The sequence below is a fragment of the Rhinichthys klamathensis genome, unplaced genomic scaffold (genome assembly GCF_029890125.1).
Source record: "Rhinichthys klamathensis goyatoka isolate OS25496 unplaced genomic scaffold, OSU_Roscu_1.1 h1tg000523l_1, whole genome shotgun sequence".
Classification (NCBI taxonomy): Eukaryota; Metazoa; Chordata; class Actinopteri; order Cypriniformes; family Leuciscidae; genus Rhinichthys; species Rhinichthys klamathensis.
Genome location: NW_026607002.1, coordinates 3,305,157 through 3,329,000, shown reverse-complemented (window position 1 = coordinate 3,329,000; position 23,844 = coordinate 3,305,157). Strand labels below are relative to the sequence as shown.

Here is a 23,844-nt window from a genome sequence, read left to right as displayed (position 1 = left end):
CATGCTCACGATCAACAAAACATGCTCTAGTTTTACTTTAAAGCTACTCTATGACTTCTTTAGTAACAGTGTATTTTATCTTCCAAATCGTGTTTTCCTTTCCCTCAAATCACTACGCAATATGGACGCACTGGTATGAAAATTGAGATACGATAACCGATAATTTTTTACATTTGAAAGCCGATAACTCATTTATTGGCAGATCAATCTAAATCCAAATTTTTATATAATTTGAGAGCCTGATTACAAAAGTCTCACCATTAAAAGCCATATCCCAAGCACACTTTTCTCATTATAATTTAATTTAGTATAATTTTAACAGTGCACATCTGAAGCGTCTAAAAACAATGCATTATTTATCAGCTTTAATCAGTGGTGGAGGAAGTACTGAATCTCAGTACTTAAGTAAAAGTACAAATAACCAGAGACATATTTACTTTAGTAAAAGTAGAAGTACCACAATGACAACCCTACTTAAGTAAAAAGTAAAAAGTACCTGATTTTAAATGTACTTTAAGTATTAAAAGTAAAAGTACTTGCATAACAATTTATTCTCTTAATGTCTATATTCTAATGATTAATAAAACAGTTAATTCTAACTAATTCAACCTAATAATCCTATAATGATGTTCAATATGATGGAAAAGCAGATATATTTTAAGTTTGTCACCATTTCTGAACAAGCTTGCAATTAGGCAATATACACATCAAGCTTACTATATAGCCTACCCTTACTATATACGGTATATATATATATATATATATATAAAAAAAACTAGGGCTGTCAAATGATTAATCACGATTAATCACATCCAAAATAAAAGTTTGTGTTTACATTATATATATACAAAATAATTATACACAGTGCACCCACATATATTAATACACATACATGCATGTATATTTAAGAAAAAAAATATTATTTATATATAAAATATTTATATTTATATATAAATTATATATACATCTATATACAGTATATACATGAAAATATTTCTTAAATATATACAAGCATGTGTGTGTATTTATATATATAAAATAATTATACACAGTGCACCCACATATATTATGTAAACAAAAACTTTTATTTTGGATGTGATTAATCACGATTAATCATTTGACAGCCCTAATATAAACACATATGTTAAAACGCCGTATATGACGGCGTTTGACTGTAAACGCGATTCATTTATGGCGTAATTCTGAACCTCTTGGCTTGCCATACTAATCCTAACCAAACGTATAATACACACGCACCCCACACCACTACTAAACCTACCTTTCTTTTACTGTCTATGAAACCTACCAATGCGTTTCCTATGCATGTAAAAAATAATTTTTGCGTATACCTTGCACGATAAACACACTGCGTGCTATAGAGACGCATTTAGTGTGACCGGGTTGATATATCTATGGCAACCAAACTTCACTGGTGAGACAGAAACATGCGACGTTGGATGACGTTTTGGCAGGGGAAAAATTGATCAGAAAATGTAATGAAAATGTAACAGAACGTTGTAGAAATGTAGTGGAGTAGAAAGTATAATAATTGCTGCAAAATGTAACGAAGTAAAAAGTATGCACTATTGATTCTACTTAAGTAAAGTACAGATACGTGAAAAAATTACTTAAGTAAAGTAACGAAGTATTTGTACTTCGTTACATTCCACCACTGGCTTTAATACACGACCAAATTTTCTTATCGGGCCGATAACGATAACATTAAAGATGACCATTGGCTGATACCGGTATGGTGGCCGATATATCGTTAAATCCCTAATGGCAAGAATATAACGATTATTTATATTTTAGAGTTGCCGGGGCGGATTTCCTAGGAAGGTCAGGTTAATATTATATACTCGAATCGAAAAGTGTTTGCAAGCAAAAAGGGAAAGCAACAGAACCCGTAATAAAACATAAATCAACATAATTTGCATAAAATCTAATTTTCTGTTCACAAAACAAATAAAATCTCTAAACAAGTTACAACTTTGGACTATTTGCCTATAAATAGCCTTGTTAATTTATAGTTTCCACTGTTATACAATATGAATAGCAATTGTTATGTCTAATGTCAGCATTGACAAACTTTTGCAAAATTATTTTCTTTAAAAAAAATCGATTTTAAAAAGTCAAACCAATAGTGGCATATAAGCTACTTAACTGCTTATTAGATATCCGAAATTCAAGGATAATTTTTTTTTTCCCCAGATATAATCCGTCTTTTATTGTTGGGGGAGTTTGGATGTTGTTAGTGACATTTGCACTGATAAGCCGATCCTCTGATTAGATGATCATCGCATCGAGCCGAAGCACATCTCGCGTAATTACCAAATCAATGTTCCTCCGCAAGTAACTTACAGATTTATTCTTCAGCCGCTAGAGACACAAAAGTTACATAGTGTAGCTTTAAACAAAATGCATCAGTGTTTCCCCTACCATTGTTTTTTCAAACCGCAAAAACACCATTTAAATACGAATCCTGCATGTTCTGTGTGAATGAATGGTGCAGATGACACGCAGTTTCATTTACCACACACACACACGCTGTTTTTTGCCAATGAGGACACGGATGCATGAACTTCATCTCCAGACTCTGGATCCGCTCTGAAAGTCACTTCGTGAGCATTAAACCGCTTAATTTGAGAAAAACTATCGTCATGTCATAAACGCACAGAAACAAAATAAATAATAATACTAAGACGAATACAAATACATCATCATCAAAAGGAATAGTCAATTCTTCCGTGTTTTGATTTTAACAGTAAAGCTCATTGTGCAGCACGTTATTTGACAAAAAGTTTGTTTAATTTTATATGATTAAAATAAATTAAATTCATGTTTTATGTCTTCATTTGATTACCAGAAAAAAACTGAATTTGTGTGAAAAAAATAAATAAAAATGTTGTATAAGTTTAATAATTGTATAAGTTGATTTAAAAAAAAAAATTAATTAGACATGCTTTTTGATTACTAAAACCCTGTGCATTTTATTTCCCTTTTCTTTTTTTTAGGTGAAATATAATCCGGACATGAGATTCACCCACTGAGAGTCGCTTTAAAAGGGCACAGGAGGCAGAATGCTGCACAGCGGGAGTGTACGAGTGGTTATAACGGGCTGTTTACTAAAGAGCGCTCTGGACATAATGTGCTTTCTCAGTCCATTAAGCAGTCAAGACAAACATGATGTTCAGGAGGAGGAGAACAGAAGACATTGGGACTGTTCAAGGGGGCATTGAGCTCCTAAACAGAGACTGCTGAAGTCACAGCAACTACAATTCTGGGATCAAAACAAGTTAAGCTCTACATAATGCAGTTTAATATCACGGGAAATAAGACTCAGTAAAGAGTCAAAAATCAGGATGACAGTAGCAATTGCTCTTATGATATATTCAGTGTCCACCTGTGGCAAAAATCCAGCTTTGAATGTTGTTTATTTGTCTGTGGTGTTTTTAATATGCTTTAAGACCATGTGTAATTTATAAGTCGACACCATTTTTATGAGTATTTCCTCCTTAAAACTGCAGTGAACCAAAGACAGTCTCAAAAACACGGTTTGAAATCGCTGGTGTTTCTGACGTCACAAACGACCTTGTAACCAATCAGATCAACGTGTGATCGTCAACCAGTGGATCTCTGAGCTGAGTGAGTGAGTGGAGGCGGGGCTCATTTGCATATTCATAGAACCGCGTATACTAAATGAGGCAAGGGTTTCGAGTTACATTCAAGACATTTTAAGGCATGAAGAAATCTTTTACAAGGGAAAAAAAACGTTTAAATGTCATTTTGGTGATCAAAGGTGAGTTTTAAGGGATAATTATTGACTACAGGGGGACTTTAAATTTTGCAATGATACAAACAATCAAGCAGTTGAGATTTATTATATTATATATCGCTTAATATGAGTATACTGTATGTATGGAGATAAACATACTTGTATATCCAACTTTTTATAAAGTTCTCTGTAATGATAATTACATTTTGCAGCAAAATAAAAGATGAGCTTTGCTATATAGTATATATAGATTTATGTAAGTGTACTGTATGTATAGATAAAGTTGGATTTAATGTCCAACTTTATATAGAGCTGTGCAATAATACAGTTTACAACGATATATCCGGTTTCCCACAGGATTTTGAGAGACTATGGAAAGTAATATATATTAAATAATTAAAGTAAATTAAATAATTTTCCTTTAAACTCTCAAGATATTTTAAGGTATGTCATATTTTTCTGTAATTATGGTGATCAAAGATGAGTTTTAAGGGATAAAATGATTGACTAAAATTAAACCAAGATAAAAATTTCTAAAATACATTCAGATTTCCGTTAGTGTCGTCGTGTGCATTTAATCACGATTATCTGCAGGAGAATCAATGACACTGTAAGGCAAAGAGAGAGAGGGAAAGGGAGTCAGTCTGTCTGACTCAGCATTATTGATCGTCTATGACATCTAAGTGGTTTTGTTTCTGATTGTAAGCTGATGTTTCAAAGCCACATGAACATGTACATGGTGTTACAGAACACAAACTGCCCAATGCAACACATTATTACAGCATGAAGTCAACAAGCACAGGCTGCTCATTTCACCCCAGCACAGGAAATAACTGCAGCATTGAGTAATGAAACCCTGGAGCTCCTGACAGATGCTCTGCTCTCAATCTGCAGAAACACAGACCATTCGTCCTCATTTCAGTTCAAACCCCCTAAATGAGCACGTTCAGTGGGTCTCATTCATGAAACATTCGTAAATATACGAGTAAATATGAGTGATTTGCGCGTAAAGAGACCTTCCCGAAAACTCATCTCCTGATTCACAAATACTTCGTAAACGGCAGATGTGATAGTGAAATGTGTGTGTGTGTTAATGAATTCCAATCAGTCGTAAATGGGACGCGCGTGCACGCTCATTCTCAATTACCATAAATCCCGCCCATTAAATCCGACTGACAACTATATATGGGCATCACATTATGACACCAAATGAAGGATTTCAACATGTCTTCTCAAAAGCGAATGAAAAAGAAAAAATTCTCAGAAGCAGAAATCGAAGCTTTATTATCAGAAGTTCATTCAAAACACCACATTTTATGTTCAAGCTTAGGCTACATAGTGGCGTATCAGGTCCTAAAGAAAGGAAGCTTGGCAGCATTACAGATGCAGTTACTGGAGTTTCATCTGTTAATCAAACAGTCCCAGAAGTAAAAAGAAAAACCGGATGTAATTACTATATATAATATTTTTTCAAAATGCTGTGTAAATATGTACCCGATTAAAGTGAATTAAGATGCATTAATGAGCAAAACGTTCGGATGTTAAACGCACTATTTACGCGTGGCTGGAGCAGGTGTAGATTTCTCTCGTACCAACTAACATTTGGAAAATACGAACATTTTAATGAATCCGAAAATTTACGCCAGAACCACTTTACACACAAATTCGCTCCAAATTCGTGTTTCATGAACGAGACCCAATGAGTGCAGAAGCAGAACAATTAAAACATGTACCGGTAAATAGGGTTCTCTACATCCTAATGGCGGCCGAGTTAAAATGAACGACAACAAGAAGTGCATTTCATGCATTCTGACGGCAAGAATTCAATAAGAATACAGACTTTAATAATAGCTATAACAATATACACTCACCGGCCACTTTATTAGGTACCCCATGCTAGTAACGGGTTGGACCCCCTTTTGCCTTCAGAACTGCCTCAATTCTTCGTGGCATAGATTCAACAAGGTGCTGGAAGCATTCCTCAGGGAGTTTGGTCCATATTGACATGATGGCATCACACAGTTGCCGCAGATTTGTCGGCTGCACATCCATGATGCGAATCTCCCGTTCCACCACATCCCAAAGATGCTCTATTGGGTTGAGATCTGGTGACTGTGGAGGCCATTTTAGTACAGTGAACTCATTGTCATGTTCAAGAAACCAATTTGAAATGATTAGAGCTTTGTGACATGGTGGAAGTAGCCATCAGAGGATGGGTACATGGTGGCCATAAAGGGATGGACATGGTCAGAAACAATGCTCAGGTAGGCCGTGGCATTTAAACGATGCCCAATTGGCACTAAGGGGCCTTAAGTGTGCCAGGAAAACATCCCCCACACCATTACACCACCACCACCAGCCTGCACAGTGGTAACAAGGCATGATGGTTCCATGTTCTCATTCTGTTTACGCCAAATTCTGACTCTAACATCTGAATGTCTCAACAGAAATCGAGACTCATCAGACCAGGCAACATTTTTCCAGTCTTCAACTGTTCAATTTTGGTGAGCTCTTGCAAATTGTAGCCTCTTTTTCCTATTTGTAGTGGAGATGAGTGGTACCCGGTGGAGTCTTCTGCTGTTGTAGCCCATCCGCCTCAAGGTTGTGCGTGTTGTGGCTTCACAAATGCTTTGCTGCATACCTCGGTTGTAACGAGTGGTTATTTCAGTCACTGTTGCCCTTCTATCAGCTCGAACCAGTCTGGCCATTCTCCTCTGACCTCTGGCATCAACAAGGCATTTCCGGCCACAGAACTGCCGCTCACTGGATGTTTTTTCTTTTTCGGACCATTCTCTGTAAACCCTAGAGATGGTTGTGCGTGAAAATCCCAGTAGATTAGCAGTTTCTGAAATACTCAGACCAGCCCTTCTGGCACCAACAATCATGCCACGTTCAAAGTCACTCAAATCAACTTTCTTCCCCATACTGATGCTTGGTTTGAACTGCAGGAGATTGTCTTGACCATGTCTACATGCCTAAATGCACTGAGTTGCCGCCATGTGATTGGCTGCTTAGAAATTAAGTGTTAACGAGCAGTTGGACAGGTGTACCTAATAAAGTGGCCGGTGAGTGTATATATATTTTGCCTTCATTACAGATAGAACTGTTTTAAAGGGGGATAGAAAGTGACAGGATGAAGAAAAGATGTGGCAGGGCTGCAAAATGTAATTTTTCTGATAAAAATTTAGATTTAAAATGTGATTTAAACACTAGGGCTGTAACGATACACCAAACCCACGATTCGATTCGTATCACGATTTTTGACCCACGATTCGATTCGTATCGCGATTCTATCACGGGGTGGGGCTTGAGGGGGCGGGGCTTGTGGTGAAAAAAAGATTTTGAGAGAAGAAGAAAAAAAACGGTATTTTTATTAAATAACATTAGGAAAAACCTGTATAATCTAAACACCAAAGAACAATAATAACTATGCAAATTATTAAACTATACTAGGCAGTGTAGGCTGCTGCTTTTGGGCTGTGTTCTGTACTCCAACTAAATTGATTTCGGGATGGTGCCGTAGGATATGCATCTGCATGTTGGACGTGTTGCCGGTCAATTGAGGATTAATTTAATAGAGGAATCCCCCCTTTAGATGATTCTCATGGGGAGGATTTTTTTTTTTTTGAGGGGGAGAAAGGGGGGGCATTTTTTCCAAACAAAATTATTACATTTATCTTGCCTAAATGTTTGCGCTCATTGCATTTTTACAATGGGGTAATATTGTTGTTAAGAATTTACACATCACAAGGAAGCTTGATTTAAATTGTTTAATTAAATTGAAAAAAGTAGCACAAATAAATAGAATAAAGATACAAATAAAGACAATTAAAGAGAAAAGTTTTTGAATAGGTCTAACACTAGTATTCATATACAGATACTGAATAAAGTAAACAAATGGAAAATAACACTGGGTAGTATTTTAGTCCTGAATAAATTAAATACATAGGCTATTAATTCTGATTTCTTTAACTTAAAGCCATCTTTTGTTGTTTTGACAACAAAATTAATGACAGACACATATGGCTGCCGTCACTTTAAGAGCTAGTGCACGGATCCTGTTCATTATACTGGCATGCGTTTTATGCTTATTAAAGACAAAACCGACTATATTTAGAGTATAGCCTACTCACAAAGACCGAAATTGACAATTTTGCGTGCTAAAGCAATATAATGCGCGAAAAATAGTTACTAGCCAGCTGTTTTTGAGGCGGATTTTCTATGAATGTGCGCATAGAAAATAATCTCAGAGAGCGCGCGAGCACTGATTAGTTTAAAATCGCTTGAATGTTTAAACTGGTAAGACTTGGTAAGACTTAAAAAGACTTCAGTCACGATGCACTGCTGGCCCGATTACATAGACCTTACAGTCTATGGTCCCGACTCCAAAACGCGAGTGTGTATTATCGCCGGTAAGGATAACTCTGGGAGTTGGAAGGGGTGTGATCGCGATTCTGCCTTCTCACATCGCGATACAGGATCGTGGACCTGAGTATCGCGATTTCGATTCTATATCGCGTATCGTTACAGCCCTATTAAACACTACAGGTTTTGCTGTTCTTTGTTTGCAGGGCTGCAAAATTCTTCTTATTAAAAATATGAAACAATAAGAAATGTTACTGCTGTAATATTTCACTGTAAAAAAAAAAAAGTGAACCATGATTTTTCAGATGAAATGCGATAAACTGCTGTTGTTGTTAGTAGGGCTGCACAATTTAAGTTAAGCGTTTATTTTTTTGCAAAAACTACAGGGAGCATTTAAAGCTTCTCTTTTGTTGACAACAGCTGGTTTATAATCGCTTCTCATTACAAGTTTGAGAAGACGGCCTGCGCATGCTGCACGTTATAAGTCAAAGTGAGTCCGTGTGGAGCAGCATTACAGCGAACCTCGACTCAAAAGTGAAAAACAAACGTCCTTTAGAATTAGTGCTTAATACACCACAGCATCTGTCTCTCTCTCTCTCCAGTTTCCTCCCACTCTCTTTCACGACGTGAATTACAGCGCAGCCCTTCTGTGTTCTTCTCCTTGGAAACTGCACAGACACCGAGAGACGCTTAATCACATAAAGGCCTCGGACGTGTTCAGATACAGGCATAATTCTGAATAAACACTGGGATTTGAGCACAAATTAAGTCATCTGAGAATAAATGAACGCTAGTTCTCCTGCATGTTGTCTTTCACTTCCTGTTATGAAAGGAAATACAATGACACCCCTCACAGAGTACAGACAATGATTGGAAACTAGGACTGCACAACGTATCGAAAAATTATCGTTATCGTGATAATAGATTATGCGATCTCCGTATCGCAGAGAGGTGCGTTAAATTACATTTAATTGATGTGCCAAGCATTTGTCTGTTGCATGGATTGGTTGTTTATCCAAATTTTACCAATCAGATGGGGCCTTGCTATCTTAAAGGACAAGTTCTGTATTTTACACTTAAAGCCCTGTTTTAAGATCGTTTCTGATGGAATCGAACGGTTAAGATTAAAATTTGGACACATGCTGCTGGCCCGAGAATATTCGGTTTCTGTGGTTGCAACCAAAATACTCTCATTATCTTGGACTTCTGATAATATCCTGTGACTATCAACACCAAATTTTCCATGAAAAGCCAACCGCTTTGTTCCAGTATTTCCCAGAGTCCACAGCCACCTTGAACTCTTAGTGCAGCGATTGGTTTTTCCGTTGTGCTTTTGATTGATTTTAGGCATTAGTTGCAGACAAATGCAGTGACCCTTTAGGACCGAACAAAGCTCTTATCCCTAAATGGATCACAGTACCATATGAATAATTCCAGACACAATTGTACCATGGAAGGAAGATCTCTAATAAATATAAAAGCTGTGATTGAACACACAGCAAAGACTATAGCTGTTCTGCGCCTGCATGTAAGGAACTAACACTATATCAGCAGGTATATCAACACAGTCTATACTGGTCATCCAAGGACTGCTGGTATACAAACCATAAAGCAGCGCTGGCTTACCATTTTAAATATCAATCATTCATGCTGATCGCTTTTTCATTCCAGGTGACTCATGTTATGAAAAAACATTTAAAAATGCTCGTGCACTGATTTGTTCGCTAAACTGAACAGCCAATCAAGTGGCGTTTACATGACTTTACAAAACTTTTATGCACTTTGGCCGTTCATTTACATGACAAGGGGTGCCTGAAAATGCTAACTTTTGAAATTGGGTTTCAAAGTGCAAGTCTTTTTTACGGAGCCCCCCTAGTTCCACTTTGTCAAAAAAATGTATTATAACTATCTCGTGGCCTCAAGATAGAGATACTATCTTGAGGCCACGATATAGTATCTTGAGGCCACGATATAGTATCTTGAGGCCACGATATAGTATCTTGAGGCCACGATATAGTATCTTGAGGCCACGATATAGTATCTTGAGGCCACGATATAGTATCTTGAGGCCACGATATAGTATCTTGAGGCCACGATATAGTATCTTGAGGCCACGATATAGTATCTTGAGGCCACGATATAGTATCTTGAGGCCACGATATAGTATCTTGAGGCCACGAGATACTATCTTGAGGCCACGATATAGTATCTTGAGGCCACGATATAGTATCTTGAGGCCACGATATAGTATCTTGAGGCCACGATATAGTATCTTGAGGCCACGATATACTATCTTGAGGCCACGATATACTATCTTGAGGCCACGATATAGTATCTTGAGGCCACGATATAGTATCTTGAGGCCACGATATAGTATCTTGAGGCCACGATATAGTATCTTGAGGCCACGATATAGTATATTGAGGCCACGATATAGTATCTTGAGGCCACGATATAGTATCTTGAGGCCACGATATAGTATCTTGAGGCCACGATATAGTATCTTGAGGCCACGATATAGTATCTTGAGGCCACGATATAGTATCTTGAGGCCACGATATAGTATCTTGAGGCCACGAGATACTATCTTGAGGCCACGAGATACTATCTTGAGGCCACGATATAGTATCTTGAGGCCACGATATAGTATCTTGAGGCCACGATATAGTATCTTGAGGCCACGATATAGTATCTTGAGGCCACGATATAGTATCTTGAGGCCACGATATAGTATCTTGAGGCCACGATATAGTATCTTGAGGCCACGATATAGTATCTTGAGGCCACGATATAGTATCTTGAGGCCACGATATAGTATCTTGAGGCCACGATATAGTATCTTGAGGCCACGATATAGTATCTTGAGGCCACGATATAGTATCTTGAGGCCACGATATAGTATCTTGAGGCCACGATATAGTATCTTGAGGCCACGATATAGTATCTTGAGGCCACGAGATACTATCTTGAGGCCACGAGTTACTTATCTTGAGGCCACGAGTTAGTTATAATAAATTTTTTTGACAAAGTGGGACTAGGGGGGCTCCGTACTTTTGAGTTTTCGTCTCTGTGTGAACCACAAAAACACGAATTTGTGAAATCGGTGACGTCATGCACATGCATATTACGTGTTCGGTCTACAGGCATGCACGAGTACTGGACTGTGCTTGTTCTGCTCAAGATACTGAGTTTATTAAAGGTGCAGTATGTAAGATTGTCAGCTAGTGGTTGAAATGGGCACTGCAGTCCAAAATTAGTGTTGTCAAAAATTAGGGATGCACGATGATATCGATTAAAATGTCTCCACGATCTGCTTTTGAAGAAAAATCATAGTATCGTGCATTCTATCAGTTCAATTCTGGCGCCTTCATCTCAACATACTGTACAACGCGACGTACATTCACATCACATCACATGTAAACGCAGAGGTAGAGTTACACTCACAGGACACTGCAATTCACAAAAGTTCATTATTTGCATGTACGTCAAAGTCTTGCTAGGTAAACATATCATTCACGTGCTGATGCGCTGTTCTAACATGCACTTTTCTGAGCGCGTTACACCCGACGCTCACAGGAGCTAAAGCCTGTCACAGCGCCTGCATACTGGACTAATCTTTCCAGTCTTATTGCGCTGATACTGTCAAATACACACAAGGTTTACATAAACAAAGTTGGTTATGTCTAAAGTGAAAGCAGAGAAAATCTGCTTGTCAAATGCGTGTATATTAGACGCGTCGCGTGCAGTTCTTAAAGAGACAGTAATAATGTGCTGCCGCTTGTCCTTAAAGAGATACTACACCCAGAAATAAAAATTCTGTCATTATTTACTCACTCTAATGTTGTTCCAAACCTGTATTCATTTCTTTCTTGTGCTTAAATATACTATGGAAGTCACTGGAGTACAGCAACTGTTTGGTTAGCCACATTCTTCCAAATAACTTTTATAATTTCAACAGAAGAAAGACACTTAAGAGAGTAAATGATGACAATTTAAATTTTTGGGAGAACTATCCCGTTAATGTTAATAAAACAACAAAACACAGAGGAAATCACTCACTGCTCTTGACTGAGAACTTTAATAGAAGCTTTAATAAGCTTTGTTTGCACTTAAAAAACAACAACAAATATATCGGTATCGGCATCGGGCAAAATTAGTTTGAAAATATCGGCATATCGAATGTCGGCCAAAATCCAATATCGTGCATCCCTATCAAAAATAGACTTTTGTACTAAAATTAAAAAAATGTGACGATAGCAGCATTTCCCTCTAGCATTTTAAGCGTTGTTGAACGCATTGTTAAACACCTCTGATTGGCCATTGCGTTCACATGTTTATCATACATCTGTGATTGATATGTATATAAAGCTACTATCGGTCAATAACGATTGACGCCTGATCAATCGGAGCACCCTTACAAGAAACACACACGACACTTTTCGAAACCTGAATGTCACAATCATAAGGCATAAGGTTTGTTTAATAAATAATGATCTTTATTAAATGTTAGGAAAAAAATATGAAATGGACGTTTGAAAGGCTATTATTCTGTGAAAAACATTTTGAGCATGCACTGAATTTGCATTTCCTGGTTCATGTGAAACTTCCACAGTGAGTTGGTCGTGCAGATTGAATCGCATCTAATGTTTCTTTCAATACCTGGATCATTTTACATATTGATAGTAAATGGATCGGTTAAAAGAATAGTTTCTGTTAGAATATTCCTTTGCCTGAAAATGCCATAATATGCAAAAAAAATGTGTACAGAATGCATTTTAATGGCATATTCATGCAAAAGAAAATCATTAGACATACTTTTAGTGTAAAATCTGATCTAGAAATAACCTCAAAGCATTTTGCTGAGCTCATTTAACAGCAAAATGATCATCTTATCAGACAGATGTGATGTTTATAGCTCAGAGAGTTATATTTTATATTAAGCTTGCGTATATGTGTTAAGAGCACAGAGATGTGTAGGCATGAATGTAGTCGCTATGGGAACGAAACACATTTCCATGGAAACCTGTAGGATTATGTAATAGTATATTACGGTCACTCCTGTCCTGTTTTCTGCCCACTCACTGAAACACTTCGCACAGCTCACTCCTGGATGCTTTACAGTTTTATTATCTTTGACTTTTTACAGCCTCTCTCAGCACCCCGTGGTCATTTTATCTTTCGCTTTCCCCTCTGGCTACATTTTAAGATTGCACTCTGGAAACATCTGGAAAGTTTCATCACCGAGTCAACAACATTGATTACAACAACGATTGAACAACGTCTGAATAAATTCCACGGAGAGAACGAGAAAACTCGAAACTTGAAAGGCCTGTAAAGCCATTGTAAATGAGCCAGATCTCGCCGCATGAATTTCCTGCATCAATAATGGCTTCTTGACAGTTTCTAAATGGCAGTCAAATCCATTTCAGCCCACCAGCCGGCTCAAATGAAGGCCAAAACCCATCCGAACGGGCCAAAACCCGCTCCAGAAGTCCCTGGCAGACGTTAAACCGGACAGCAGGCGATCAGAGAGAGTCTGTCGTGACTCAAAGCAGCCAAACAAACCAAGCGATCATCAGTTTATAAATGCATATAACACTGGAACACCTGCAGAGTTGGAGGAAGTGTGTGTCTTTCATATGGAGAGAGAGAAAGACAGCAAACATAAAAGTCGTGAGGTTCTCAGAGGTCTGAACTACACAATAAAATCTCTTCGTTGCAGAAGGCACTGTTTAAGTTTGCAGGTTAAATCCCTCATGATTTAGTGCCTGCCAGATTCACATCATTAGAGCATATTAAAAATAAAATGCAGGCCAGCAACTACAACACTACCTTAGTTTAAAGCAGTGATATTCAGATGGCGGCCCGCACGGCGTGGTTCCATCCGGACATAATTGTGCCATTTTTCCATTTCTACAGATTAAAATGAAAACAACAGAGCGGTTCACACCACAAGTGCTCAGGGTTGTTTATGGTAATGCTCCTTCAGAGCTATATCTATAATATTTTTAAGTAACTAGAGCCAAACGTGCTTCATTCAAGTCCTTTCCGCTCAATGCGCGGTTTTCTCCTGATTAAAACGTGACACATTAAGACTTCGCCGGTTATTTTAATAACAGTAGCAGAAACACAGTGAGCAGCAAAATAGACACTTTCGCTAAAACCCTGAAGAAAACGAGAATGAAGGTAAAACAATTGTTTATATCTGTCATACAGAAGACTGCTTGACTAAACCAGGTTTGAGACAAGTTAGCGTGTGGCGTCTTTAGACGTTTTTCTTGTTAGCATTAGGCTATTAATCAGCATATAGCTAAAGAGCATTTCATGATAAACACTGTTAGAATTTGTTAATTTATTTAGAGATATAGCAATGGAAGCCCCAAAAAATAACCTGTTAAAACATTTTATATTCATATCAAATATGTACTTTTTTTGGTAAAAAAAATTCTTAGACATCACTGTTTTTAAAACAGAAACTGGTTCTCTTATCTTTGAAAACTTTTTTTCTTTGACAAAGTACCATGACTGCCTCGATGGAAATGTATAACTGTACCAATAAAAAAGTGTCCAGACCTCCACTGGGAAGGAAATATAGTGAACGGACCTTTACTTTAATTGAATACCCCTGGTTTAAAGTGTCACGAAACCCCCGTTTATCACTGGTCGTTCACACCTCAGATTTGAAAAATGGCTGTGTAAACAAACAATAAATTTTTAAATCAAACACCACTCAACGGATCAATTCTAGGATGTGATAGATCTTCTGTGTCTCGTAAAAGTGTTGAATCTTAAGTAAAGCTGCATGAATTTGCGTCTCATCACCGACTCATGAGGAACTTCCTTACTGACCTAGTTTCCAGAAGAGAAGTGTGTGAATTATCTCACCCGTAACACTTCACAGATGTGAGGGAGGGTGTGGAGCAGTGATCACGTGACTGTGTGTGTGTGTGTGTGTGTGGGATTGAGCTGCTGGCTGAGTGTTTATGTGGGTGTGATCATAATGTTTGGAGAGTGACGTTACGTAGATTCAAAACGTGAAGATTTCCAGTTCTACAGTCAGTTATTTGCTTGATTTTGGTTTATTTTGCTGTTGTAGGCGGTAAGAAGTTGAACCTTAGCAGCAAAAAATTGCTAAAAAATAATTGCACACCTAAAAATGCTCATCAGACAATCAGAAACAAGCATTCGTAGTATAAGCAAAATGACCACCTCCAAGGTACACTTCAATGCTTAAATGCTTAGGCCTATTCTTTAATTTTCACCAGCCAAAACTCTTCAGATTGGAGTTAATTAAGGGAAAATGTGCTATTAGGATTATATGATTGTTACCTTCCTACTTCTTAAATAAATAGACCTGAAATAGGGATGCACCGATATGAACATTTTGGCAGATACCGATAACTCTTTATTTGAAAGCCGATAACCATTATATTGGGCAATAAATCTAAATCCAATTTTTTATATAATTTTTGAGAGCCTGATTACAAAAAAAGTCTCACCATTACAATCCACGTCCCAAGCACACAATTATAATGATGTCTTGTGCTGCACATGTTGCACTTTACAGTATTTTCCTTTTTTTTGAAGTGATTCCAATCATATTTCAAGCTATTCAAAACCATCACGTTGAACAGTGCGCATCTGAAGCGTCTCAGCTGAAGGAAATTATTTATCAGCTTTAATATATCGGCCAATTTTCTTATCGGGCCGATAACGATAACATCAAAAATGAACATTGACCAATACCGATATATTGCCCGATACATCGTGCATCCCTAACCTGAAATATTTATTTGAATTTAATATTTTTATCATACATTTATATATTTTAAGAGAGCTGGGAATTACCCTAACTTGCCCTGAAATGTTATCTGAAATCTGTACATTAACAAAGTTTGCCTGAAAACGGTAACCACACACCAGCTGTTAAACATCTCAAACAAATCACTTGGTGTGTGTGTGTGTGTGTGTGTGTGAGGAATGCCATGGCACTGGTCGTCTGCATTATTCCTGGCACACGGCGGGTCTAAATGTGGCCGAGGGCCAGTAGATCTGAATACAAACTACATGCCTCACATTCACCAAACACTGAGAGATGGACCCCTACAAACATGATTCCTTAAGCGAAGCAAATATTTCAAATAACACCACAGGACTGCTAAAATAAAATACAGCTCTTTGTCTAATAAAATATTCTACAACTCTAAAATCAGTTTAGAAACAAAACACATTAAAAATCCCCATATAGTGCTGAATAATCATATCAATCATAAACATATGGGCTCTGTTCCAGTAACTAGTGAGATGCCTTGCTGTCTACATAGACTACATCCTTCACACATTGACAATATAGGCTATTATACTTTTATTTATCTGCTTATAAGTAATATTTTTTTTGTTATTGAATGAATTATAAGTATTTTGATAATCAACATTTCTCTTTGTCCACCATGGATGGATTTCACAGTTTGTCACAATGCATTATGGGATTTTTTCTCTCTCAAGTACGCAATTCTGCCTAAGAATTTGGCCCAAAAAAAAGCAGAATAATCACTCTGCAAACATTTCAAATAGCCTTTGTGTCGGTGCTGCCCATGGAGGTTTAGGCTTTGGGAGAGAGCCATGTTTTACTGCAGATGTAGTTTTATTCTACACAAACAGCTGCACACGCTACACAAACGGCTTCCTGTTTAAAGCAACAAGCGTTACACATATGAACATTTGAGCAACCAAAAGGGAGGAGAGAGGAAGAGGGGAAAAAGTTAAACAACGTGAGATGAAAATGAGAAACACGTTTTCGTCCCTCCAGAGGGTCACGGGCGAGAGAATGAGCGTCTCAATCTCGGGTTTCACCATCGCACTGTTATTGAAAAAGCTCGGAAATAAAAACTGATAAAACGGATCACTTCAACACTAAAATGAGCCACGTTCAAAACCATTCGTAATATGTTAACACACACCTGTGAGCGCTCATTCTACATTAAAGTGCACAAATTATGCTATTTTAAAGGTTCCTCCTAATTTAGTTGTCCTACAACAGGGTTATCATGCATACAAGGCCATAAAACACTTTAATTTCACACAATCTTTCAATTTTAATTTTGCACATCACCTCATTTCTCATAGTCTGAAATGATTTGTTTGAAAATTCAGTCTCTCTAAACCCCGCCTTTCTGAGAGCTGCTCTGCTCTGATTGGTCACATGGCCCGATCGGTTATGATTGGTCGACCGGCGCTTACAGAGCACTTTGGAAACTAAATGCCTATTATCATATCTGACTCTCAGCTCTTGATCACAGTGGAACAGTAACGATGGCGTGGGGTTTACCGTATCAATCTCATCAAAGTGGATTTGCTTTGTCAGCAGAAAACAGCGTCTTCTCGACACGAACAACACGAACCAAACTCTCCCAGTCTCAGATACACTAGTGTTTGAGGGCGGAGCTAAGAGACGCTGTTCAGCCAATGAAAACCATAGGCTTGCATTATGCAAAATTGTAATGAGTGAGACTGGAATTACTGACTCGCTTCGGCAGTTTAGAATCGATTCTTTCTTTTAGAAGACAATAACTATATTTGTCATGCACTATTATCTTTAAAACTTTGCAGACATTTTACAGTCACAAACAGCTTTATTAAAAGGTAATACCCCAAAAAAAGCTGAATAACATCATTAATTGGCAGAAAAATTGTTTTGATCATGATAAATAGTAACTTAACTGCTTATTGGTTATTGGCCTTATGGATAATATTGATATTGCCACGGTTTTATTCAAGCAATAATCTACTAGAATGATCTGCAATGCCCTTATGCTACAAACCAGCAGACAGACGCTTCAGTCTTTCTCTGACTGACAGACTGTCAGAAACACCAGTGACACAAACATGAGCCCAATCTGTGACCAGCACAAAAACACACACATCCCACAACACAAGACGCCTTATGATAATAATAATAATAATATGATTAACCCATGATAAACTGATATATCACGGTCTATAACTGTCTGGATGGCCACTTGGTATCCCTTCCGAGTTTAAAGTGCACATTTTGATTTCACAAAGGAATAATATATATAAAAAAACGTATGGCATGATTTTTGTATATTAATATTGTAGATAAACATAACCAATATCACTTTGCAACCAATGGAAACAAGATGCGCTATCGACAGTCTGTCTAATGTCAAATACATGCAACAAGGATTACCACATTTTGCAGAACACAAAATATTTCCAACTTTAAAAGTGACAAAGACTTTTAGTATTTTCATTTGTGCGCGTGCAGAGTTGCAGTGGCCCTGTCCGGTGCACGCGCGCGCGCGCGACTGCGCTCTCCTCTTTCTACAACATAATACACGTTACCGAGAGTCCCGATTGTGGCAGAAAAGGCTCAAGTGATCTCTAAATCACAAGAAATATCAGAACATATACGACGAACGAGTTCGTCCTGTAGAAAGCGAGCGTTAACGCCACTAGCTCGCTCGCTAACGCTGAGGCCGCGCGACTAAAACCCTGGGGAGAATAATCCAGAGTGAAAGGAAAGTAGAAAACAAACTTACGCGATTTTGGGGTTTAAATGTGCGGCTGGAATCCACAGCGACTCGGGGACAGGCGGGGAGCTTAATGTTTTTCTCCGTTTGTGGGATTGTGTCCACTGTTTCTTTCTGCAACCGTTTGTTTCTGTCGGTGCGCGTCTCACAGACTGGGGCGCGGCGCTGTGGACTCGCGGAGGAGAAGAGGCTTCTGATTGGTCAGCGTCACACGATGCTCCGCCCACAACTCAAAACAGAGCCTTTGAAGTGAGCCGCCCACATACATGATGGGCGGGGCCTGTCCGTCCCTTAAAAACAGTGAGCTCGGCGTGTGTAATAATCTGTTGTTTTGTGAGAGACTACTGGGTGGGGTATGTATAGCCTAGGAAGGCTATATGTTTCCAGTAAATTAGTGTTTTTTTAAAACTAAGCATCTATTATTGAATAGCTTAAACTTATTAATTTGAACCTTCTGTAATACATAGTTGTAATATTAAGAAAAAACGACATAGTGTCAAGTCAAGTCACCTTTATTTATATAGCGCTTTTTACAATACAGATTTATGTACAATGTACATTTTAGTTCATTTGTATAGCCGCTCTGGAAAAAAAAACGCGATGTCAGTGTCCAGCTCAGTGCAGTTCTCATATAATGGTGTCAGTGCAGGCAGATCAATAATATTGTTGAATATTAAATTAAATGTCCCCAACTAAGCAAGCCAAAAGAGACAAAGGCAGGAAAAAAGACAAAAGACAAAAAAAAAAAACACAGAGAGGTTCCAATGCATAAAAGTGAATTCCGGTAAATTGGGACACATTTGCCACCATGTTGGACTGGGAAACAATTATTCTGAATTATTATCTTTCAGAGCAGGTGCCTGCATAATGCAGTTTTTATATAGTGTTCTCACTGTATTCTCATTCTGGTAATCCTGACAAAAATTGTAATGTGAAAAATACATGGCACTCTCAATTCCAAGGTCATGGGTTTGATTCCCAAGGAATGCATGAACTGATCAAATGTAACTTAAAGGAGCTGTATGTAAGATTGTGGCCAAAACTGGTACTGCAATCACTTTCAAATTACTGTAGAGCAGTGTATCCCCTCCCCCTCCCCCCTGACTCGAGGTTGCCAGATAGGCTACAGGATCCAGCAGGAAAGTAGGCTGCTACAAGGAGCTTTCAACTAGAGCAGAGCTGGCAACCCGGATGCCGAAACATTACTGACTTCGTGATTGGTAGATAGGTGGAGGGTGGGGCTTCAGGCCAAAACACAAGATGACAACATCAACATCAGTTGAGGGCTGCAACTACACTTTTTAAATGACAATATCGTGGCCGTACTATTGTTGTCAGTGATTTAAGTATTTGAAATGAACATGATTTATTAATCTCTAGAGACACATAAGGGCCATTTTATGATTAATTTAAATACATTTCTTACATACAGCTCCTTTAAATCCAATGTAAGTCCATTTCAATAAAAGTCTCTGCCAAATAGGCCTATACACATTTTTATTCTGTGATTTTTTTAAATATGATCTGGATATATGCTTTGTAATATTAACCATACAGATATACATCTCAATATAAATATTTCAAAATTCACTGTCTGCAAGCAGGATAGTTCAGTTGGTTCGTGGTCACATGGCCAAATTCAGGTTTGTCAGTTCTCAAGTTCACCACACAAGGTCGCCATTTTACACTCCTGCATTTATCAGTAACCAATGGCTGTGTCCGAAATCACCTCCTATACCCTTAATAGGGCACTATTGGGCTGCATTATCTGTCCGAACAGAAGTGCACATCGAGTGAACACATTCAACCCTTCAATGCACTGCAATAACGAGTGTACAACCGATATAAGCTCAACGACTAGAGAATACCCATAATGCACTGTGAGGGTCATGCTCAATTTCAAACCGTTAAAATACTCAGCAATGGTGTTGACTTATGAATTTGCACATGGCTTTTTTTTCCTACTATGGAAGTCAATGGCTCAAATGTAATTCCTAACACATGAAATGAAAAAAGATAAAGACATCAAAGAGTAAAAAACTGTATTAGCCTAGACGAGGTTATTCGCTCATTGTTTGCTGTGCTGTGTCCACCATATCTATCTGAATGCCTGTAATCAATCAGGTAAAACAGCCCAGGCGATTTATATTACACAAACTACCGGTATATTGTTTTGAAAAAAATGTTGCAGTTAATGCTTAACAACTTAAAAAATGCTTTTTTAATGTCAAAAAGCTGGCCGATGCCCATCTTTATGCAAATGAATCTGTCAAACGTGCCGCGTCTATCCAATAGAAGTAGTCTCTCGAGGGGCCTTTGTTCTAGATTGGCCGCTGGGTCAAAACCACGCCCATAGCGGTAAACTTGAGGAACGCCCATCAATGTACAAATGTGGAGAGGCGTCGCGACAACACGCGACTGTCGTGTCGCAAAAGTGGATCAGTACCGTCACGGTAGAGATCCACTTTTGCGAGATCCACTTTTGCGACAACACGCAACTGTCGTGTCGCAAAAGTGGATCTCTACCGTGACGGTACTGATCCACTTTTGCGACACGACAGTCGCGTGTTGTCGCAAAAGTGGATCTCGCAAAAGTGGAGTTTGAGACAACACGCGACTGTCGTGTCGCAAAAGTGGATCAGTACCGTCACGGTAGAGATCCACTTTTGCGACACGACAGTTGCGTGTTGTCGCAAAAGTGGATCTCGCAAAAGTGGATCTCTACCGTGACGGTACTGATCCACTTTTGCGACACGACAGTCGCGTGTTGTCGCGACGCCTCTCCACATTTGTACATTGATGGGCGTTCCTCAAGTTTACCGCTATGGGCGTGGTTTTGACCCAGCGGCCAATCTAGAACAAAGGCCCCTCGAGAGACTACTTCTATTGGATAGACGCGGCGCGTTTGACGGATTCATTTGCATAAAGATGGGCATCGGCCAGCTTTTTGACGCGCAGCATTTTTCCAAATGAAGCGCCGCCTTCCCGGGATGCTTTGCAGGCACGTTAAAGTCGCGTGACGTCACCCATAGGAATAAAGTGGAGCGCGGCGCGACTGAAGTATCGCACGGACAAGTGGATCCGCACCGTTAACATTGAAATCGCTATTCGCGTCCGGTGTGAACGCAGCATTACACAGGAACTGAATATTACACAACACCAGAAACAACAGCGATTGCATAGCAATTTTAACATGCTACAAAATTTGAGCTAAAGCTTCACATAAAAATGTATCTCACTACAGTTCACCTGAAAAACTTCAGAAATATTTGAATGCAAAACAAGTGTTAAAGTAGAGTTTAGTAATGTTGAATCATATCATTATAAATCATGTTACAGCGGTTGAGAAGAGAAGGGAAACACTTGATCAAACTATCACCAGATTCAAACTTCACTACTAATTTAACCCTTAGATTTAATCACTCTATTAAACTATTTCAATGTCAAATTATTTATAAGGACAATATAATCATGGATGTGAATGTGAACTTTGCTCACTTAGTTGAGACTTTAGCCAATGCTTTTTCTCATGATACCGTAGAGTAGATGATCGGGTGAATCTCTTCCCACATGAAAAGCACTGGTACGGCTTCTCTCCAGTATGAACTCTCTCGTGATATTTCAGGCTTTCTAAACAAGCAAATCTCTTTTCACAGTGTGAACACTTGTGCGGTTTCTCTCCAGTGTGAATTATTTGGTGTTTTATTAAGTGGCCCGATGTAATATAGGTCTTCCCACAGTCAGAGCACACATAAGGTCTCACACCATTATGAATACGCTCATGGGCTTTTAAAGTCTGTAGTCGTGAAAAACTCTTTCTACAAACAGAGCAAAAGTGAGGCTTCACACCAGTATGAATTTGAAGGTGATCTCTTAAGTTTGATGAATAAACAAATGTTTTATCACACTGATCACAGCTGAATGATCTCACTCCAGAGTGAATCCGCAGATGAGCGTTGAGATTACTTTTCTGAGTGAAACTCTTTCCACACTGAGAGCATGTGAACGGTTTTTCTCCAGTGTGAATTCTCATGTGATTCTCAAGGTTTGATTTTTCTTTGCAAGTCTTTCCACACTCAGGGCAGGTGAAAGATCCTTTTCCAGCTTGTTGTTGTGCGATATTCTCTTTAGTCTTTGAAACGACAGTGTTTCCATCTTCATTTTTGAAATACTGAGGTTTCTGTAACAGATGTTTGTCTTCGTTTTTATATGTCAGTTCTTCATCTTCATTTGTGAAATGATGGTGTTTGTCTTCATTCACTTCCACTGCACCTAAGTTAATTAAATTACATTAAAAAAGGACAAATGAGAAACAAAAATAAAAAAAAGTTAAGGTCTTAAAAGTCTTATTTAAACACATATCTTTTAAGTCTAGTAACTACTGGTTTTCGATGTATTGTTCTTTTTCAATTTTCATCTTAATGTTCCTCATCAGTGATTAAAGAGAATGAAGGAAAACACCAACCTATTTGTTCCTCTGTATCTTCATCTTTTATTCTGCAGGGTTCTTCCTTAATCTCCATCTTTACAATAGTATGTCCGTAGTTTCTCCTGGAGTAATTCCTCCTGCTTGCTTCTTCTCCTGTGGGAAGATGGGAATATTCCCCAGCATTTAAACTCTCATGAACGGCTGTGGGAGCTTCACTGACTGAAGGAGTGAATTGTGGTCGTTGTTGCTCAATTAGCAGATGATCATCACACTTACAATCCCTCCCAATTATTCAGGTGCTCAAATAGTCATTTAGAAACAATTCCATGATTTTTTTGAGACATCAGGACAAAAATCTTCATGAAAAAACTTAAACAAAACGTCTTTTAAGTTTAAATGAAAAATACATTTATTAGATAAATTATTAGATAAATAGAAATAAAAAACTAATAATAACATACTATATGTACAAATATTTCAATCCACAAGCATACATAATGCAAACCAATGACAGAAATAAGCTCAGTTAGAAGAGAAAAATAGATTGTCAAGTATATTTATATAGCGCTTTTCACAATCAAAGCAGCTTCACAGTATCAATCAAAACTTAATAACAATGTTCGTTTCTTAGTGGAAAAACATCCACGTTTGGTAGAGCTGATCAAGGGTATTACTGATTGGTTAATTAATTTGAATATCCCCAACTGAGCAAGCCAAAGCAA

At 38.2% G+C, this 23,844-nt stretch overlaps 2 protein-coding genes across 14 annotated transcripts in view; both read right to left on the bottom strand.

Moving 5' to 3' along the window:
• The window catches only part of add1 (adducin 1 (alpha)), a 65,284-nt gene extending 46,421 nt beyond the window's left edge, over positions 1-18,863 (bottom strand). For 11 of the 13 annotated variants that reach the window (XM_056238421.1, XM_056238426.1, XM_056238422.1 and 8 more), the window contains exon 1: positions 18,703-18,863. The gene's annotated coding sequence lies outside the window, so the exon portion shown is untranslated. The remainder of the gene's footprint in view (positions 1-18,702) is intronic. The other 2 variants (XM_056238429.1, XM_056238425.1) reach the window with 1 other exon arrangement.
• A 3,153-nt stretch (positions 18,864-22,016) lies between these two features.
• Positions 22,017-23,363, bottom strand: LOC130073074 (gastrula zinc finger protein XlCGF7.1-like). Its single transcript, XM_056238503.1, has 2 exons — positions 23,159-23,363; positions 22,017-22,965 (listed from the first exon to the last, which is right to left on the bottom strand). The coding sequence occupies exons 1-2, from the start codon at positions 23,214-23,216 to the stop codon at positions 22,163-22,165; spliced, it is 861 nt and encodes a 286-aa protein (XP_056094478.1). The 5' UTR covers positions 23,217-23,363; the 3' UTR covers positions 22,017-22,162.
• Between the last annotated feature and the right edge of the window lie 481 nt (positions 23,364-23,844).